This window comes from Echeneis naucrates, chromosome 2 (assembly GCF_900963305.1).
Source record: "Echeneis naucrates chromosome 2, fEcheNa1.1, whole genome shotgun sequence".
Lineage (NCBI taxonomy): Eukaryota > Metazoa > Chordata > Actinopteri > Carangiformes > Echeneidae > Echeneis > Echeneis naucrates.
In genome coordinates, this window is record NC_042512.1 from 19218829 (window position 1) to 19239061 (window position 20233).

The 20233-nt window shown below is 45.0% G+C and overlaps 2 protein-coding genes across 2 annotated transcripts in view; one reads left to right on the forward strand and one right to left on the reverse strand.

Moving 5' to 3' along the window:
• Window positions 1–20233, reverse strand: part of LOC115056232 (bone morphogenetic protein receptor type-2) — a 26050-nt gene continuing 5817 nt past the window's right edge. Inside the window, exons 2-13 of the mRNA XM_029522522.1 lie at window positions 15586–15771; window positions 15333–15512; window positions 11783–11890; window positions 11502–11593; window positions 8176–8406; window positions 5894–6008; window positions 4420–4580; window positions 3906–4053; window positions 3512–3648; window positions 3210–3382; window positions 1788–3121; window positions 1–1543 (exon numbers count right to left, since the gene is read on the reverse strand). Of these exons, the coding sequence (XP_029378382.1) occupies window positions 1290–1543; window positions 1788–3121; window positions 3210–3382; window positions 3512–3648; window positions 3906–4053; window positions 4420–4580; window positions 5894–6008; window positions 8176–8406; window positions 11502–11593; window positions 11783–11890; window positions 15333–15512; window positions 15586–15771 (3119 nt within the window). The 3' untranslated portion in view covers window positions 1–1289. The remainder of the gene's footprint in view (window positions 1544–1787; window positions 3122–3209; window positions 3383–3511; window positions 3649–3905; window positions 4054–4419; window positions 4581–5893; window positions 6009–8175; window positions 8407–11501; window positions 11594–11782; window positions 11891–15332; window positions 15513–15585; window positions 15772–20233) is intronic.
• The window catches only part of nufip1 (nuclear FMR1 interacting protein 1), a 26741-nt gene continuing 10420 nt past the window's right edge, over window positions 3913–20233 (forward strand). The window contains exon 1 of the mRNA XM_029522542.1: window positions 3913–4081. The gene's annotated coding sequence lies outside the window, so the exon portion shown is untranslated. The remainder of the gene's footprint in view (window positions 4082–20233) is intronic.

Genomic DNA, 20233 nt, shown 5'->3' on the forward strand with positions numbered 1-20233 from the left:
ATAATATCCAGCGTGCTTCGGAGGGGTTTGTTTGTCGTGGTTTTTTTTTTGTTTTTTTTTTTTCCTTCTTCTTCTTTTTTCTTGTTTTATGATTTTTATAGACTACTTTCTGATTTCTGACAGTCCGAACAGCAGAATCTGGGCTTTCTAGTGTTTCTGGTCTTTCGGTCACACTCAAGACTGACGAACAGTCTAAACAGTCCACAGTGAGGTCAGGTGATTGAGTCAGACACTGTACCAGATCCCCACGTTGATTTGATTCAAAGCATGATTGTAGTGTTTTAAGACCCCAGAATTTGAGCCATTCCTGGTGTAGTTGTGCAAGCACAGTCCCATGAAAACACACTTTTCCAGTCCTTTCCAACTGGGAGTGGTTGTTAGTGTTTGTGCCCCCTTAAAGATAATACAGAGAAGAAGAAAAGAGAGGAGGATTGTCATCCATTTTCTCCTCTTCAGTCAAGGGGTGATTCTGTGTGTTTGTGTGTGTGTTGGATTGTTTAAAAAAACGATTGTGACTATTCATAAGTGCAACAGAGATTAACATTTTAAAATAACGACTGGATAAAACAATGAGCAAAAACATGGAAGCGAAGAAAACATTGAAAGCATCTAAAAGCTACATCCTATTGCACAATTAAAAATTATGATACAAATAATGGATACAGTCCAAAAGAAAAATGGTATTGCATACAAATCAAGGAAATTAAAAAAAGTTAAAGTAGTTTGTTCTGTCTTTTAAGACCGCCTATTTTACTCTCGAGTTGCTTGATACAGCAAAGTTTGAGAAAGGTAACGCTCATAGTGTTGATTGTTTTTCGTCGCCTTTTTGTTTTATAAGTTTACAGACCACGGCATCTTTTTGTGGTCGCAACAGACATGATTTCTAAACACTGATTTGAATCCGTTCAAAGTGCACATAGAAAATAAAACAAAACAGGAAATCCATCCAAAACATCGCTATGCTTGTGAGGACGAAACGTGAAACAAACTGATGAAGGGAGATTAATAGAAAAAAAAAGAAAAAAAAAAAAAAAAAAAAGACTCTCAGAAACAGAAACTGAAGCAGATGAGTATGCTGCATAGCTGGATTCCATTTAAAGCAATGCCGTCATCAGAAAGACACACAGGAGCGAGACAAACCTAATTACTGTACACGATCAGACTCGACTGTTTGTTCACAAGACACTCCATAGCTTCCTCTTGCTGATTCAGAGCAGAGAGCTTAGACAGACAGAAATCAAACGCTCTCTGGGCATTTTTTTTGTCAGTCTCGTCAGAGGGGCGTGAGTTCACACATGTGTGTCGCTGGGCTCGCTGGCCAAGCTCCCTCCCCGCAGGTAGATGGCTGAACTGGACTTGGCCCGGCCCTGGCTGTGACCTTGACCGCGGGCGGACCCGTTGTTGTTGACCTCGTGCCCCCTGGTGTCTGTGGAGATGACCCATGTGGTGGGCCGCCACTTTTTCAGGGAATATGGCGTTTTGACACGCTTTTTGATCTTATCTCCTGTCCCCAAGGCGCCGTCTGCTTGGACTAACCCCTCCCCTGGAAGAGAAGACAGGACAAAGGTCAGCATCCGACGGCCCCTTTTTACACCAGAGTATGTAAAACACGCTCAACACCAGCGTTGAGTTGGGGGCAATGCAAGACTGGGTGACTTTGAAAATGAAGAATTAGAGGGGCGGTGTTTCTGTCTGCATAAAGATACATCTTTTGTTTTTTTTATCCTAAAGCAGGCAGTGTACAGCCTTAACAGATCACAGGGCCTGTGTGAGGTGTATTCAGTCACCTAGTGAGGCCAGGTCCTGCGTCGTGAAGGACAGATCCAGGGAGTTGGGTCTCTCAGGTCTGCGTGCTCTGGGCTGCCTGAGCAGGGCTTCCCCTCTCATGGTGACTGCTGGAGCTTCCTCTGCAGCGCCGGATCCAGATCCTGAGCTCTCTCCGGGCTGTCCCGTAGTTTCCCTGCTTCCTCCTTCCCCGCTCCCCTCCTCCTCCCCTCCGTCACTCTCTCCTTCGCTCTCGCCATCGCCCTGGCCGTGGCCGGTGTTGCTGTTGTTGTTGTTGGTGTTCGGTCGGGCAGAGCGCAGGGCGGCGACGCTCGAGGAAGCGTCTCTCGGGTCAGGCTGTTCCCGCTCTCGGCTCAGAAGTGGCTCGTGTTCGTCAGGGCTGGCGGTGATGACGCCGAGGCTCAGGCGGCTGTCGTCTGACCTCAGGACGCCGGATCCGTTCTGAGTTATGCCGGACCCTCCGAACCCCGTCGCTCCCCCTGCAGCCATGGATGACAACCCGGAGCTGGCGTGACCGTTAATGGCGCCGTTAACGCTTCCGTTCACGTGCACTTCTCGTAGAACAGGTATGTTGTTCGTGCCAGCGCTGCGGTGAGCCTCTACGGCTGTGTTTGTGCCCGTTACTGCACCAATGTTCATCTTTGTTCCCTCCACCTGCCGCAGGTTGGACTTGCCTGAGCGTCCAAACTTGAACCTCAGTGACGACGAGGACGACTCCTTCTTGGTAGGCTTGGTACGCAGTGGCAGACTGGACGGCCTCTTGGGCAGGTTCTGCTGCTTGGGCAGAGGGAAGATGGTGGTGGGCATGGGGGCGGCGGTGTCTGACGTGCCCGAGGCCTCGGTGGCCATCTTGATGAGTGGATAAAGTAGACTGGAGCTGCCGGGGCTCAGCGGGTCTGGCGAGCAGAACTGCTTCTGTGAGTGCTCCATCAGATTCTCATCGGAGCTCTCCTTCAGGTTCTTGTCCACCTCTTTCGGGTCAAGCTTGGTGGTTTCCAAATCCTCCTGGGTCAGGTGGAGGCAGACGGGGACGGTGGTAGTCCCGGCCGGTCCGTCAGACTCAGAGATTATCGTGGTGGTGGTCGTGGAGGCTGAGGGGCTTCCTCTCAGACCCATGCTGGTGCTGCTGCCCTCTGGACTGGGAAGACGGGCGTTGGCTTGCTGCTGGCGCTCCTGATTGATGGAATTCCTGTTTCTCTCGCCGGTCCCAGTCACAGCTCGGCTGCTCACAGAACTTGTGGTGTCAGTCTGCGTGTTCTTGGCCACACCCTCATGTTCTTCGATATAGGTGGATGGATGGTCGGTGTACGGGCCAGACTTTGGCGTCATACGATTCCTGATAGAACAAAAAAAAAGAAGAAAAATGTTAAATAAAACTTGAGGAAGGAGAGAACAATATATGAGTGAAACAGATGTGTGTTTACCTTTCGTTGTGTAGAGTGGTGGACATGGGGTTGAGCGTGGGGCTGACGGACTTGGAGCGGTCCCATATGAGCAGCAGCTCTGCCAGCCGTTCCTCTGCACACTGAGCTGTGAGCCGGGCCTCTGCATCCTGGTCCCAGCAGTCCTCCATGGTCTCTTTCAGAGAGCGGACCGCCTGCCGGTAACAAAAACTCATCAATATTCATTCGTAGCTATATTTTGTTTTCTCTATATGTGGACTCTGCACATATTTCACACTAGCATTGATTAAATTCTCACTGTCTCTCTCTCTCATAAAATTTACCAGACTGTTCTCTTTCCAGGCCTCAGGGAATTTGGGCCGTTGCTTCTCCCTGGATACGAGGACCTGCATGTCCTCAAATGTTGGGTGGTTCCCTGCCTCCACCTGGAAGGCCATCTGGTACTCTGGCACAGACTCTCCTGGAGGTAGGACAGAGCAGGAAGTGGAAGGATGGATCTTAGATATTGCTCATGCAGCAGAAATACAGATTTATCTTATAAATGAGCTTCTCCACAGTGGCTCTGACAGTTTCTCTATGATACATGGAAGGGGCTTATTCTTGTTTTGTTTTTTTTTTTCTTTGTGATCAGGATGGTAGTCAGTGTAACTCAGCTGAGCCTTACACTGCAGCTAACATAATCTACTCCACACAGTCTCTTCTGTGTCTGTGTCTCACCAGGGAAAAGGTCTGTACATCTCATGAAGGTCTCCCAGTAAACCAGGCCCAGGGCGTACATGTCCACCTGCTTCAGGGCCGACTCACAGTCCCTCAGGTTCACCGCACCCTCAAGCACCTCAGGAGCCATGTAGCGGATTGTCCCCACCTAGTAGACCGAGCAGGAATAAAAGGAGGTGAGTGGGATTTAGGAGGAAGTTAAATTAGGATGAAAAGGTGAGACAGATGTGAGGAAGGTTTGAAAACGGTACATACAATCATTATACATTTAGTAAACGCTTCCTGTGTTTTGTATGAGTTGTAAGAGGATATATATGTGGTTTAAAGAATTAAAAACCAAATTTTCACCTCTCTTCTGATTAATCTATCTATCTTAGCGTGGTAAAACTCAGCGATAAATGCAAAGGGTCAGTCGTCGTTTTTGTCCAGACTAAAACACTTGAGAATGATTTAGTTGTTTTGGTTGATAATTAAAGAGGACCTTTAACATTTCTGCTTCCTTTTGAACACTTGCCTCACTGATGGCAGCGTTCTCCTCTTCCCCGTGTCGTGCTGGCCTGTTTCCCGTCAGCTTCATGGACAGCCCGAAATCGATGATGACACATGTGCCCTCGGCCTTGACGAGAATATTGCGGCTGTTTAGGTCCCTGTGGGAAACCGCTGGCTTGTACAAATCTTGATGGATGAACAAAGTGAAAGAACAGAGAATCAGCAGGAGACATAGGGCATAAGAATTAGGCTGATTTATCTGCCATTAAAAATGTAAGCCTGAAAGTCCCCGACAATGTTGTTCTTCCCAGACAGACTTTGCTCAGGCTCCTTTTGTTTTGTATGCTAATGACTGATAACATCCAGAAAATCCTTTCATATAGTTTTCCGTTCGCCATCATTACACACTATTCTCTGTCCTGCCAGCACGCACTCTAAACCCCTAATCTAATCTACCACAATGGGATTAGGACCGTATCATGTCGTGGCCTGTCTGCACTGTGTAATCGTCCAGCAGAGGGAGCAGTGAGGCTGCGGCCCTGCTGGAAGTTGTGGCCATCACCACAGTTATCTGCCGCCTTCTGCTGATGTGCAGGAGGAGTGGGGGAGGAAGTGCACTATCCCAAAGCCCACGAGAGTCTGCTGTTAGCAGCAACTCAGAGATCTGACAAACACCAGCCCCCAGTTCCCCCTTTGTCACTTCTACACCCTGATCATCACTTCAGACCTGCAGAAGAAACCCCTCTTTTGTCACAAAGCTCTATTAATATTAATAATAATGATAACCTCTCTTCCTTTAGGAGGACACTTTACACAGTACTGTGAGCGAACTATCTCCCCTCCTTAACCCTGGGTCTGTTTGATGTGTATCTGTGCTGATGAAAGGAAAGGAGGGGTCGGGCCAAGTGTGACGGCCAAGGCTGAGGTTTAATGAAGTGAAAAAAACAAAAACAAAGATCCGAGGCTGTCCGCAGTTGTCAGCTCTGCATCCTGAGTCTGACTTCGATGAGCCCCAGGAATATTCACTTGCTATCTGAATCTTGCTTTCCCCTTCGCCTTCCTTCCCCCCACTTTGTCTCTGTCTCCATGTTTCTCTCTCCGAGGCTAGCTTGAGGCCGGCCTATAAATACCCTGGTCTGGGCGTGCACCCAGTGTGTATGCGTGTTAGCTGAAATGCAGGGATGCAAAGTGCTCCAAGCCAAACAGACCCACGTGGAGCTGCAGTGTACAGGCCGTAAGAAGGCTCAGTGAGGCAGTAAGACCGGATAGAGAGAGTTACATGCACAAGCACTATTTAAAGCCTCTCTAAATAATCTAATCTAATTGGGATAAAGACACAAAAGCTTTCTTGTTTTCCATCACAATTCTTTGTATGCGTTTGTGTTTCAATAACAGATGAAGATGATGGAAGCAGCAATGTTGGAACTTGAGCCTGAGTAAACTGTGAGCACTTATGTAATTAACTGTGTGTGTGTGAGATCATACCGCCTTCAGCTCACCTCCTTTGAAAAGCTCAGTGTGCAGGTATGCCAGGCCACGGGTAACTGAGTGAGCCAGACGGCAGCTGCTGACCCAATCATTGGTCTGCACGCTCAGGTAGCGATTCAGAGAGCCCTGAGGAGGACACAAGGAAAGGACAGAGGACAGGGGAAAGGAGAGAGGATGCAGAAAAAGTCAATGATAGGTAAAACTTTCATGATCTGTCAGATGAAGAGACGCAGATGAGGGGAGAGGAAAGGACAGGCTTGTCAAGTCAGCACAGAGATCTGTATGTTCAACCACACAGGATCTGGTATCTGGATGATCTCGGAGCGTTCCTACAGGGAACGGTAGCTCGAGTCAAAGTTGTAGAAGAAAATTGGCAGGATTGATCTTGAGAATCTGAGGAAAAGAGCTCCTGGAGACCACAGCACAGACAAGATGGGCTGCGTACTCGAAGGCAGCCAGATCTGTTTCCCAAGCCAGCTCAGATGATCAATAACACAATAAGTCTGTCTCAGTTGGAGTCAGCACAAGCTAAAATCTTTACTGCCACAATGTGTGAAGTTTGTTTTAATATTTTTGCAAGCAACGTTCAGAAAGCAGTTGACTTGGGTTTGGCAGTTCTGCAACATTTTCTGCTGTCTGTTGTGTTCACATTTGTGTTTGTGGCTTTTTTCTGATGTAAGATTTGATATATGTACTGAGACAGAAGGCACAAAAGTGCAGGTCCGATTTATCTTTCTATCTGTAAACACATGCAGGGGAGCTGTAACATTAGTGTTGTTCCTTTAAGATCACAGTGTGCAAATCACACACTAAAAAAAGATTACCCTGACATTAAAACTTAAAGCTTTAAAGGCTGACCTTGTGCTTTGAGGGCAGAGTTTCACAATAAAAAGGATAGTAAAGACCTTGTAGTTGCCCTGAGTTATGGGGCTTTTACAGGAGAAAGGCCTGAAAGGTGAAACTCTGGCATAAGAATTTCTTGTCATGTTGATGATGAAGATGCCTTATGAGTAGAATTAACAACTCCACAAAGAAGTTTGCCAGAAATCATTATTATGTCCGTCAGCCATGTTAATCGATTATTGGCTGGCACAAAAAAATAGACACATAGAAGCGCATGCACTTCATCCTTTCTTTCAAAATCAATTACAAGATAATCTGCACATCCGCTGCTAAAGAAAATTACATTAGATCTGTTCGTTTTCAATAAATTATATTATCATTTACTTCAATGCATTATGTGTCCTCGCGTCCTGGCCTGGCTTGCACTGCGTTCCCATGACGATGTGTATTAGAGTAATCATTATGATGCATAATAGGCCCCTTTCATAGGCTGGCTGGGGGTCAGCTGATTTGAAATTATGAGGCTGAAGGCTTTGGAAAGCAAGCATGTTCATTTCAGAGGTTCATCTGCATTAATACCGAGGGCAGTTATCAGCCGTCAGCGTCTATGTTCCCTTATCACTTCATGCATCTGTGGTCAAGGCTGAGACCGCTGGAAACGATTAGACTTTTCATTTATGGTCATTCTGCTCTGTCCAACTCCTTTTTATTGAGATGAAAAGTGACAGGTCTGCCCCCCGTCGAGTAGCTCAATTTGACTGCATTGTGCTCAAGTGAATCCTTTTTACTGCTGAGACGATGATGATTCAGGATTTGTTAAAAATTCGCTTACAATCAATTGTGATAATCAGTGAACCTGCTGAGTATTTTCTGCGTGTTGCCTCTCCGATGGGAGGAGCTGCAGCCTCTCTCTTTTTATGTCATTGTAAATTGAATATCTTTGAACTTCAGACTGTTCATCAAACAAAAACAAAAGATAAATTACCCTGACAGCATTGCATGGCTTTGCATCATTTAATAACGACCCCAAACACGCACAGCACCGTGTAAACAGAGATAGCTGTCACTGTTCAAGATCTGAGATGAGTCATTCAGGCGAGAGAAAGTAAGAAAATTGGTGCTTTTCTGTGTATTTAGTTTCCACAAGATTTGACAGCTTGATGGCTGCATGTCTGTTTTCACCAGTGACCAGCTACAAGCGACAGACAGCAGCAGTGATATTATGATTCTAATTTGCAAATGTTGTTGCTGCTAACGGGCATCTCAGTCCGGGGTTGTTTCCAGATTTTTATGTCCTCTGTAGTTTTAATTTGGCATCCTATTTATTTATCTATAAAGTGTGCAGACTGTGTTGTTTACTCTCGTTGCTTTATGGCATCTCAGGGCTGAAACAGCAACATTTAAGAAGCGGATTTGTCTCTCCGCTGAGCACACACACTCCAGAACTCACGTGTGGGTAGTAGTCCATGACGAGCAAGTACTCTGTGCGACCCTCTGGGCCTGTCCGCTCGTCAGCAGCCACGAACCGAGCGATGTTGTCATGCTCCAGCAGCGGAAGCCGGTAGATGGAGCATTCATTTAGGAAGTTCTGACGGTTGGTTGCGGCAAACACCTTCACAGCGACCGGCCGCTCGTCCAGAGAGCCACAGTACACCGTGCCGTATCTGCCACGTCCGATCAGCTGCAACAAAAAGGTGGTGGTGGTGGATGGGACAAGACTATTAATAGACTTCTTTGTCATCCTAAACCTTCTGCTCTCGCTCAGAAAAGATCATTTTGTTTGTGCTACTTTGAAATGTCACAGAAAGTCACAGATAGGCTGCTTGAGAAAGAGACAAAACAGAAACACACAAAGAGATGTACAAGCACAGAGACTGACAGCCGAGCAGGCGGAGGTGAGGTTGAAAATAAAGTAAGTTACAACCGAACAGCAGAGTTAAAGTCAGGCCCAAATCATTCAATTAGAGTCCATGCCATGAAAGTCAAAACACTCATCTGCACAGGAGCAGGAGGTGGATTCATTTTTCTGCAAGTTCTCCTTCCATGTGTGCTAAAAACAATTATCTCTGGCTCTGAAAGTATACTGTGAATGGCTGTTTTGTCTGCAAGGGGGCCAGAGCCCCCCCCCCCCCCCCCCCCCGTTGCAGAGAGTCTGATGTAAAAGAACGTGTGCCTGCATTTGATAAGCTACAAGGACAGCGCTCTGAATTCAACTCCAGCCTGAAAAGATATCACTATGTGCTGAAACGCTCTGAAAAGAGGTGGGAAAAACAAGCCAGCATCTCTGCGGCTGGCTCAGTATGTTCAGCACTGATTTCACCATCTTGTCAAAATTGCACAGCAGAAGGTCATTTTCTTAGATACAAAACATCTCACAGAGCAGACAGGCGGCTCCACTTGCAAGGTATATTGTTTATGTTAATTTCTCAGCATAACCTGGAATGGCCTCTGCGGTATGCTGCCGTCCTCAGCCATGGGCCACCGTGTATGCTGGGTGATAACCAACTTGCAGAGACTTGAAAATGGCTTGACAAGTTAGTGTTTGGCTCTGATGTTGTCAGTGGTGTTATTGTTGGGTGGTAAAGCGGCTGAAACTGAGGATGCATTTGATAACATTTCTAGAGTGGCGCATTGTAGAAATTAGATAAAGGCAAAAAAACACACCAGCATGATCCTGGAAAAATAAGCATGGAGATCTTATACGCAGAGAAAATGAGTCCATTCTGAATCAAAAACAAGACTCCATGGAAACCAATGTTCTGGTCAAATCTTAAAAGAAATAATTCAGAGACAAAAGGCTGATCCGTGAATGGAGCAACACACTCCTGCTCTCTTTTGTTCAGAGGACTTAAGTTATTCCTTCGGCTCCTTTATTAAGAAATAGACATATGATGAAAGCAGTTTATTTGCATTTCCCTGAAAGATTTTGCACTTTCATTCATTTCTTCTGTCAGTCAGTTAGTGACATTCCTATTGTGGTCGAGGTCTTAAAGCTCATAATTTTCCATGGCTCTGTCTCCTGGTGGTCGTCCATCACCAGTCTTATATTTTGAAAAAGCAGCTCTGACAAGTTTTCATCTAGAATAAATGATTCCTTACTAAATGTTCTGCCAGATAGTGTGTGGTGTACTCCATGTTGTGAATGTGTGTGGGACACGGGTCGGAGCAGCAGTCACATTGTGAGAGGATCGTCTTTAATTTCGGAATTCAGATCAACTTTTAGTGGATGGCATGTTCACCTTTGATCGCAGCCTTCAGCTAATGTCTGTCCCAGGGAAGGGGCAGCGAACAGCAGAATGTTTATTTCCATGTTTTTCTAACAACTAGGTGTCGTGGCGCGTTATCCAATGCACTATTTGAGGAAAGCCATGAGTTCCTTCACTTTGATGGCTAGCCAGAGTTACTGAACTGAGAAGGCTGAGGTGGAGAAACTGAGAGAGACAGCAAACAGACAAAACTGTTGTTGGTGTGAAAGTGAAAAAGAGGCTAAAGTTCAGGATAATGATCCAAATTAGACCTCTAATCACCAGGAGCACAAGCTGAAGCTTCACAGCCCCCTCGACTGAAACATTACAAAAAATCTGTTCTTGGATCTTAAACATGCTGCGTGTGCAAGACGGCCTAAAAATATCCCTGAACTTCTTCAACATGGAGCAGGAGAAAATAGCTCCAGAAAACATTTCCTGTGTGGATTAATATTGCTGCTGTTTCATCTCTTTAAAATCATCTAGAAGAAGAGAGAGGATGGATGGCTCTCTGAACAGTTAGCCACAACAATAACCATGCATACAAAGAAATCCATTACCTCCAGGAGAAAAGTTAAGCAGTAAATGACAATAGTTACCGCAGATAGTTTCCAAATTGGCGACCCAAAGATCTCTTTTCACAGGGTAATAAAATCCCTATGTAGTAATAAAACAATGTAAGACCTGTATAAATTTACTTAAATGAGAAGTTTGAAATAATTTCATCTTTAAGAGCAAAAGTAGATAACCTCAACATAAAACCCAGATGAAGGATAAATATTAATTTGCTTTAAGCTTTCGTCTGATGAATAAAAATATGCAGGACAGAAATAATATTAGATTGGACTTCCATTGCAGAGTCTCTTGTGGCTGTGTTAATCTAAATCAGCGCTGCTTTCATTTCACCCTCTTGCCTTGTAATCCCTTCACCCCGCTCACTTTGTCACTGCTGCTGAATATCATCCAGACTCCGCTGACTTCCTATCACAATACGAGCTCTGCCGCTGCCCTGTCAGGTTTCCAGGATCCTGTATCAGCGTAAGCAAATTGCTATTTTTGGGCACCCAGACGTGTCATTTGCGTCTCTGCCATGATGGGATGATAAAAGTCACATTGAAACGACAAATGTAACCATAAACCTTGATGTATTTTGGGTGTACTTTCCGCCTCTGGTTTGTCCTTTCTGTTCGTTTCCCTGAAAACACAACACTCCCAGAAGTGAAGCGACACAGAGGCTGGTGAGAACACAAACTGGGGACACAAGAGCCCATCTGCTGAAGCGAGCAGAGAACCACAGGATTTGGGGGGTATAAAAGATGTAGAGATCCTTAACTCCATTTTCACATTGGTGCAGTGTTGGTGTTTGGATGTCGTCGTACGGCCTCCACACGGTGATATGTCCAAATCACAACAAAACCAATATGTCAGTGTGGAATTGCAGAGGAAATGTTTCGACCACTATAGGTAATCATTTGGTTGGTTTCTGGGCCAGAAACCCTAAAAACACAAAGACAGCTGTGTGTATACTGACCTCCAGCAGCTTGAGATTGTCCAGGTCCAGAGAGCTCTCAGAGCCAGCAGCCTCCATCATATTCAGGTTGTGAAGGCCTTGTTTCCCATCTCCTGTTGACATTAAAAACAAATTCAGGAAAAAATTACAAAGCACTTGGAAATAAGATGAATTTAAAAAAAGATCAGTGCTGATTCTGTTCATTAAAGTTATAATCGAGTATTCTACCAAAAACATTTTAGCAGCTATGAATACTACATTTCCTCTGCTCTTCCTCACAGCGTGGCACCATGGTAACTCACCATGCGTCATGCGGTAACCAAAGAAGGCTGCTACAGCAACCACCGCCATCACGGAGACTGTTGCCAAGGCGATAATTACGGTCTCTTCGTAGCGCAGTGTGCGAGGGTCTGCAAAGGGGGACACATCAAAAACAAAGTACAAATCAAACTGCGAGCTCTGAGGCCGTGTCTTCTGTAGAAACCAGGCAAGATTAGATGAAGTCTTTGTCTTAATTAATGAAGATCCGTGACGACAATCTGGCGTCACAATGTGTTTTTATTTTACACGATTAACATGTTATTTAATGTTTAAAGGTACTTGTCGGTAAGTTAAAGCCCTTCACACATTAAGGCCAACAGGGAGTCACACTCTTGGCTGTCTGTGCATCCTTTTTTCTCGTGTTCTTAGCTGTTTTTTGAATTTGCATTGTGCATTGAAGATTTCTGTGCAGACTCATATCTCTAGCTTGGAGCTGCTCTCAGTGTTTTCTTGTGAGATTCTTCGACTGGTGATTGTCTGTTTTTTGAAACTTTATTTTATGCTTCAGTGTAGTGTTACTGGTTTAACACCAGTCTGTTTGCTTTGCTTTGTGCAATTGCATAGCATGTTGTAGCTTTGTCCATCACAGCAAAAGCCCGATGTTAGTGGGTTTTAAAAAGCGACAGGCAAATGAACACAGTTTGGAGTTTTTTCATAGCCAGTCACTAATTGTTGACAACACTGGTAAACGTTTTATTGAATTTGGTATGCCAGTCATGTTGTGACCTGCATGAAGGGGGGGAACATTAATTATGCCAAACAAGCATGAAGCGTGAACAACAGACGGGACAGAATGCAGGGAAGGAGGATGAGAGACACAGAGGATGAGTGGGAAGTGAAGGGAGAGAGCTGCTCAGATGAGGGCGGTTGCAGTCGCAGGGAGCAGAGCTGAGTTGGTTGCAGCTTCAGCTGTTTTGGGTTTTGTGATTAATGAACCTGAATGTGATGTAGGTCCCTGACATAAATACACACACACCTTAAATACACCAGCTCCTGTCGTACTCTGCAGAAATAGAGTAGCTGCACAGAAACACCCCTCAGTCAGCTGTTACATCAGTGGACACGCTGGTGCTGCCGTGAGTAACAGGCTTCATCAATAATTGATGGATTGGAGAGCCGGAGGCTGGCTGCGACTCACATGTGAGCTTCAGCATGCACATAGACACGCACTGACACACAACACACACACACACACACACACACCAGGAGGGGCGTGACAGGGCTCCCCTGAAATGCCAAGGTCAACTGGTTCACCGTCAGCGAGAGGGCTGTACAGGAAGCCATCTGACAAACAGACACACACACGAAGGCTAAACTAAACACGCACAAAGCTGTTTCTTATTAAAGATCTTACTGACTTTTATATCATCATGAAAATCAAGGATTTCTCTTTTAAGCTATTTTAGTCCAACAAATAATTAGAAGTATTTGTGTTCAAAGAGATTATGTATTTCTTAATAAAACCACCCAAATGTTTATTCAGAATTTAAAGATACTCTGTAGAGATTTTCACTACGGAGTATTATTTTGTTCATTTGAATGATTTAAAATGTATTTTTTGAGGAAGATGATAGATTCAGCAGGACTGAAGGAGAAACACGGTGTTTGTGTGGAAGCGCCGAATGTAAACAAGACTTTTGTTTGTTTACAAGGAAATTCCACATAGTACCTTAAATTAGTTTCCCCTCAACAAGCTGCGTTAAATTCTCCTTATGCTCACAGGGCTTACAGGAAGGAAAATAAAGTGTTGTTTGGGTTGGAACTTGGCTGTGATTGTTTGGTGAGTCCAGACCTGGAGCACGCTCAGTCCAAGAGAGGGCTGGTAAAAACTTTATGGATATGGTATAAGCTTGGCAAGCTGTGTTCTACAGATTTATAAATTTAGCTCCATATTATAATCCAGTGATATTATATTCATTTGTTCAGAGCAATTCTTCATAATGAAGTGGATGAAAATTATGAAAACTGAAGCCTAACCTTTACAAACATTGTTTATCCACTTTAGTGTTTCTGCTTGTGCTTAAGTGAAGATGTGAATGGAGACCTTTCTTGAAATGTCATCATCTGTGGTTTTTGGCTCAGGAGCCAAGTGATTCAGGTTGTTTCCTAATTCCTGCCTGGAATTAATGTTCAGGAACAAAAAAAGGAATTGCAGTTACAATACAACTTGAAGCCTGCTTATATTCCCCAACTTTCCCTCGTCTTTGTCTCGTCATCTGTTGACTCAGTGAGCAGTCACCAACACGCCCGCAGACAGGCAGATAGAGCAGACGCCTTGTAATCCATGGAATGCAGAGAGATGACTTGTATACTAGAGAGTGTGTTTATGTGTGGGCAAGAGAGATGATGAGAGGCCGCCGCCGTTCCCCCTTCCCCCTCCCACCACACTCATACACTGCCTTCATTCACAGCTAAACCGAGGGAGGAACAATTCACAATACGTCTGTTTGCTTTGTGTTGACACCTTACAGGAACACGCTAACAATTACAACACGCAAGATGTGTGCAATAATGTAAAGAGATTCCAGTGGGTCGATACCATGCAAACAATTGCTCTTCTAAACGCACGGCTGTCACTGTTAATAGGCGATTGTAATCATGAAGCACAGATTCAGGAGGAGGAGGAGGAAAGTTAAAGTAGCTGCACGTAGGCACTTCAGCAGTACCGATGATTTCCAACATCCATTCATTCTTTTCTGCTAATAGATCTGTTTCCAAACTGAGTGGGCCTCCTTTTTTTTTCTGTTCCCTTTCTTTTGTTAGACATTTTTCTTTTTGTTGATTCCCTCCGCCCCGGGGCTCTGATTGTGTAAGAGATGACTGTAACTCTGGCGTAAACGTTAGATTTTCTCCAGTCCATGAAAGTACTCCATAGGAGCTAAAAATGGTTATGTGGGTCAATTTATGGCTCCAAAATGGATAATATAATACCATCACCACAAAGTCAGTGAAGCAGAGTTGACTCGTTACTGAGCCCACACTCACCATTTCAATGCATTGTAGTGGTTATGAAAAAGGCAGCCACATTTTAATATCAAGGAATCTTTTGGGAAAAGTATGTAGTAACCTATGAAATGGATTTGTGTCCATTCTGGGAAATTTATTTTGATTATTTAAAATGATGACATAGAATATTCAACAGCTGAGGGTGGGAGGAGAAGGATTCACCTGAGGCAGCACCAATGCTAAAATAAATATTTCTAAGCCTCCCGAGCAGATCGAGACATGAAATTACCTCAGTCTGAGGCCAGCCGGTTTTTCCAGCCATTTCCAAAACAAAGCTGATCAACATAAAAGGTGAGGTTCAGTTCATGTCTTTATTTGCTTCAGCGGCTGAGAAATAAAGATTTTAGATTTCAGAAACTGCTCCGACTGTCTTTGGTTGTATTAGATTATTTTTTAGACTAAATGGGTAAAAAACTCACTACAAGGTGAGCTAATATTACTAATCCTCCACAGTATGCTTGTGTGCACAGTGATGAGTAATTAGAAATGCTTGTGGCAGGACTGTGAAAGCGCAGGCGTCCTTACAGATGGGCTGTGCGGTGGTCGGGCTGGGCAACGGGAAGTCCTCGGTGAAGTTGACGTTGCACATGTCGCTCCCGCAGCAGCAGAAGTGGTATGTCCCATTCTGGATCTGCGGGGGGAGGTTGGTGACCACGCAGCGGTCATCACGGCAGCCCTGGTGGTCGCCCAGATGTGTCCAGCAACCTGGCAGAGGGAGAAAAATTAGAATACCCAGCATGTCTACATGTCTGTTCTTCTTACGGGACACAAATCGTACCCTGTTTGACCAGTCGCACTTCACCCGGAGGACTTTTCTCCCACAGGCCAAAACAGTGGCTGCCTTTGGCACATCGGATGGTGGTGTTCTCTGGAGAGACCCGGCCTTCGCCCCCGGCCACTCGCTCAACCTCCCACTGGTGCTGCTGGTCTGTGAAGGCACACTCCCTCTCCTCCCCCTGTGCCGCTGTGGACAGACAGAACGCCTCAGAGCTCAGTCGAGGGAGTTTAGGGGGTTTGTGTTTATGAGTATGTGTCGAGAGGGAAATAAAAATGAACATAATTTCCTCCTGTTTTCATCTGAAAGGATTATTGAAACATTAAGACTCCACATGCATATTTTAGAAGGAATATTCCCCTTGGTTTCTATCAGCCCTCCTGAATATTCCAAACACACTAGCATACACATTTACAGTTTATATATTTTTTAAATACAAACACGTAGACATATTTCTTCCCTGCTAAAGCAGCTACAGAGACAGATTGATACTCTGCAGGAAGAAGATGAAATATAGCTGTCTGCCTGCAAATTCTGCTGCCTCTAAAAGATCAATAGAAATACCAATTCATATATTAGCCTGAAGGATATAACACAAGCACATACAGAGATGGAGGGGAAAAGTAGGCGTTAGGGTTCAAAACAATTCCATTAAAATCAAGACGCACACCAAAGCTGCTGCCTCGTTTCAACACACTTAAGTCTGGTTTTTTGAGAAAATGAGGTTGAATTTCAGGTCATGTCAGACGGTGTTTAGAGAGAGAAAAGCCTGAGAATGTGTCCAGTTGTGAAACAGGCTGTTTTCTTGTTGATTCTCTGTGAACGTCAGGGTGATTGAGAGCGATGCCTGGCAGCATGGGTTTGTGTACATGACCTGCATTGTGGGTAATTTCTGATAAGAGAAGCATGATGTGCCAGTTTGTTTCCTTTACTCCCAGCTCCTCCCTTTCCTCCATCCGGGAGGGAGTGGGGGTTGAGGGTGTGGAGTCTGCTCTGGGGGGGGGGGGGGGGGCGGCGGCTGTGCTCTGTGCTCTGCCCAAGGTCAAGTTAGCCCTGTGTAGGCAGAGGGCGACGCGGTGGAGCGTTAGCGCTGCTGGGCACCGCGCCAACTTCCCTCCTCTGCTCCCATCCTCAGATAAAGCTATCAACCCCGACCTGCCGTGGGCCGCGCCGCCCTCGACCTGCTGGCCCTCACTGCCTACTGTTCTGTGGGACTGACTTTGCCGAGAGGGGGCGGCATCCTGCGTGCGTGGAGAGCGGGAAGGGTTTAAAAGTGTGGAGGAATGCTCGTTCTGATGAAGAAACTGAATTTGAATAACCTTGTGATGCCATTGCTGGGGTTGGCGTTTAGATTCCCAGCGGAGCCGACGAACCTCCGCTTGCTTTTATTTCCAGCCTATTAACGAGCTCTGAGTTTTAAACCTTCAGTTTGTTAAACAGTACGTGCTACCATCCTGAGTACAGAGTCAATCATATTTCCTACCTTCTATCGAACCAAATGCTTTTTAAAAACAATACCACCCCGCCCATAAGCAGATTACAGCAGAGACAGAGGCATTCGTCTTCTGCTTTCATCTGAGCTCAAACGCAGCTCCAGCTGTGTGTGTGTGTGTGTGTGTGTGTGTGAGAAAGAACACTGATCTCAGACAAATTTACCCAAAAAAGAGCATCAAGTCTGCCGTCAACATTTACCAGGGAGACATAATGGGCAGATATTCATTTATATTTTACTTACTATAGAGACAAGCTTTGATCTGCTGGAGTTGGGCTCCGTCTTTTTAACATTTATTTTGTAGCTCAGTACAAAATATATAAGAGCAGAGATGTATTTGCATCAAGTGACTCCAAAATTGGTTCCTGGGCTAATAAATCAATTGAGCCGTTCGGCATATGGGTTAGTTTTTATGGTGTTTTCAAACTAAAACATTTGAAGTCCTCGAGGGGCTTGGAGACTTCAGACTGTGGATGTTGCGGTTTTACTGTGGTTGAAGCCTTCAACAGCAAATGCAAACACTTCAGAAAACACTGTCTTACTTGACTGATTTAGCTGCAGCAGAGCTTTTACGTCTTCTCTTTATTTACTTTTTTAATCTGCCCTAAAGGACGCATTAACAGAAAGGTACAGATGTGTGCTCCTGCAGCAGAAAATTTATAGAATTTTTGAGGAGGTCAGGAAAATTCAAGTAAATATAATTCCCAGAATTTGAAATTTGCCATTTGATAACCCCCTTTAGCATGAAAAGAATGGCTAAAATTTGATTTGTAAAACAATTACAAACTGGGTACAGCTGAGGACCACTGAATAGAATTAATAACAAATTACTGAATTATTTATCACATGACAGGTTATGCTTAAAAAAAAAAAAAAAAAAAAAATCACATCAACCCAGTTACAAGCAGGACAGCTGCTGTGACAGTCAGTGATGGATGTTACAATGTCAGGCGGACAAACATAATTGTCAGCACATATAAGCATAACACCCCCCCGCATCCCCCCTCGGTGTTTTTCCTTATCTGCTAATTAATAAACTCGGTCTATGAGAAATGTAGCCAAAAAGTCAACTTCGGCCTTGAGCTGTTAAAATGGTATCAGCCAGTGGAGGGATAGATAAAATTCTTCTTTTAAAACAAGTGGATTACAAACATTTCTCACAGATGAATAATTTTCTCAAGCCCCGTCTCAAATCAAGGACACAGTATGTCCAAATTCTTGTTCCACATAGGATTTATCTCAACTTTAAATTCAGTACATGTTGGAGGTTAAAATATGCCACCCATTCTCTGGACAGCTAACAATTATTTGATAGCATGCAGTTCGAACAAAGCGAAGCCAGCATCAACAATGATCTTTCCTGCTTTGAATGTGCTTCCTTTTTAATTACCTAAACCCTCAAATAAAGGAGGAATGAAGGGTTAAGGAGAGGCCATGAGCTGTGGAGGACATAAAGAAACAATGGAAGGAAGTGCAGAGCCAGAGACAACACCCTTAATCAGGAATGGGAGAGGAGAAATCCATACAGCAGAGTATCTCCTGTACACCAGCATTAATTTTTAATAGTTTTACTGCTATTCAAGGCTATGAAATGAAAAACCCCATCGTAAAGCTCACCCTGTAAGAGAATAGTGGCTGTCTCAAAAAAAGAACCAGCAGTATTATCTCGAAATTGATTTTGGATTTTCATTCACAAGTATGATTGATTTTTTTTTTTTTAATTATTATTATTATTATTAAAGCAAAAAAAACAGACAAACAAAAAAACTCCATACTAACACAACTTAGTGTGTAGTAGCCATCAAGCAGTGTGTTAGTACTGCATGTGTTTTAACCTTCAACCTCCACTTTGTTTTGTGTGCCAAAAGCTGTGTCCACAATCCCCTAACCCCCCCCCCGACTTCAACCCATGACCAGTGTCTGACTGAAATAACAGTATGACACAGTGACTGACGTGCAGAACACGAAATAGTTTCATTGTACCAGAGCGGCTGTGCATTACAGGCATGCATGAGATTAATGGAAGTCCTGATCACACCGCAGCTCCACTCTGACAGACAGTCTAACATGGGACGGATCCCAGAACTCTATAAAACCAGGTTTTGCTCATTTGCACAGCTTTCTTGTAGTTGGTTTTCATTGGTCTGTCTGCAACAGTGTGCAGCTCGGCCATGGTTGGCTCTTTGGCTTAATTCTGTGTTTCTGGTTGGATGCTACTCTGTGTTTATCTCTGGTTGGCCGTGGCAGAGCGCCGTCCCTGGATCTGCTCTGTAGAGCTTGCTGTGCGATCTTGGCTTCCACTGCAGTATTGGATTGTGGGTCAGAGTATGCAGGCAAGGCCAGTGGAGTGAGACAGAAAGAGGGAGAGAGACAGAGGGAGGGGGAGGGAGGGGAGTCATATCAAGACTTCAGAGTAGTTTTCTGCTCCAAGCCTGTTCATTGGATGATGGCGGGCACTGCTGAGTGTTTACCCATGGCCCAGTTATTTGCTAATCCTCCACAATTGGCCTTCAGTGCACCCTCCCACCCACTCAGACTACCCCCTTCCCCTCAGCCCTGCTGCTAAAAAACAACAGCGATCTAATCTGGCTCTCTCCTTCCTCCTGCCAAGGCCCACAGGAGCAGCGCAAAGACACGGCAGTCTGAGACTTGATTAAAAGTCACCCAGTGCATCAACGTGTTGGCTGCTTCCTCTTCACTGCTGGTTCCGAGTTCATATCCCGGATTAAAGTGTTAGGGTGGGGGGGATAAAGCAGGGAATGCTTTCCTGACTGAAGGCTGAAATGTGCCTGATGCTCCCGTCACCTCTGCAGACATGGCAGCGCTGAAGAAGACTCAGCACTGCCTCCGCTATGAGTCCGTGTCAGAAATATCTGCCTTTAAACCCAGACCTGTCTCTGAGACCCCGCCCCCAGCTCAGCGCCATCCTGTGTGGCTGCTGCGTGGCTGCTGCGTGCTGAGACAGAAACGTAGAAAAGTGCTACCTGTCTGCACGTGCATGCTGTTTTCAAGATGCGAAAGTAGGAACTGCTGCTGCTGTTTCGGTGCACGCTTGTTGCTGAGGTAGGAGGGACAGGATTCAGGGGTATTTTGCTGACACCACCAATTTCCCAAGTCCCCTGGCTGAATTTAAAGATATGAGGGGGGGGCTCTAATCTA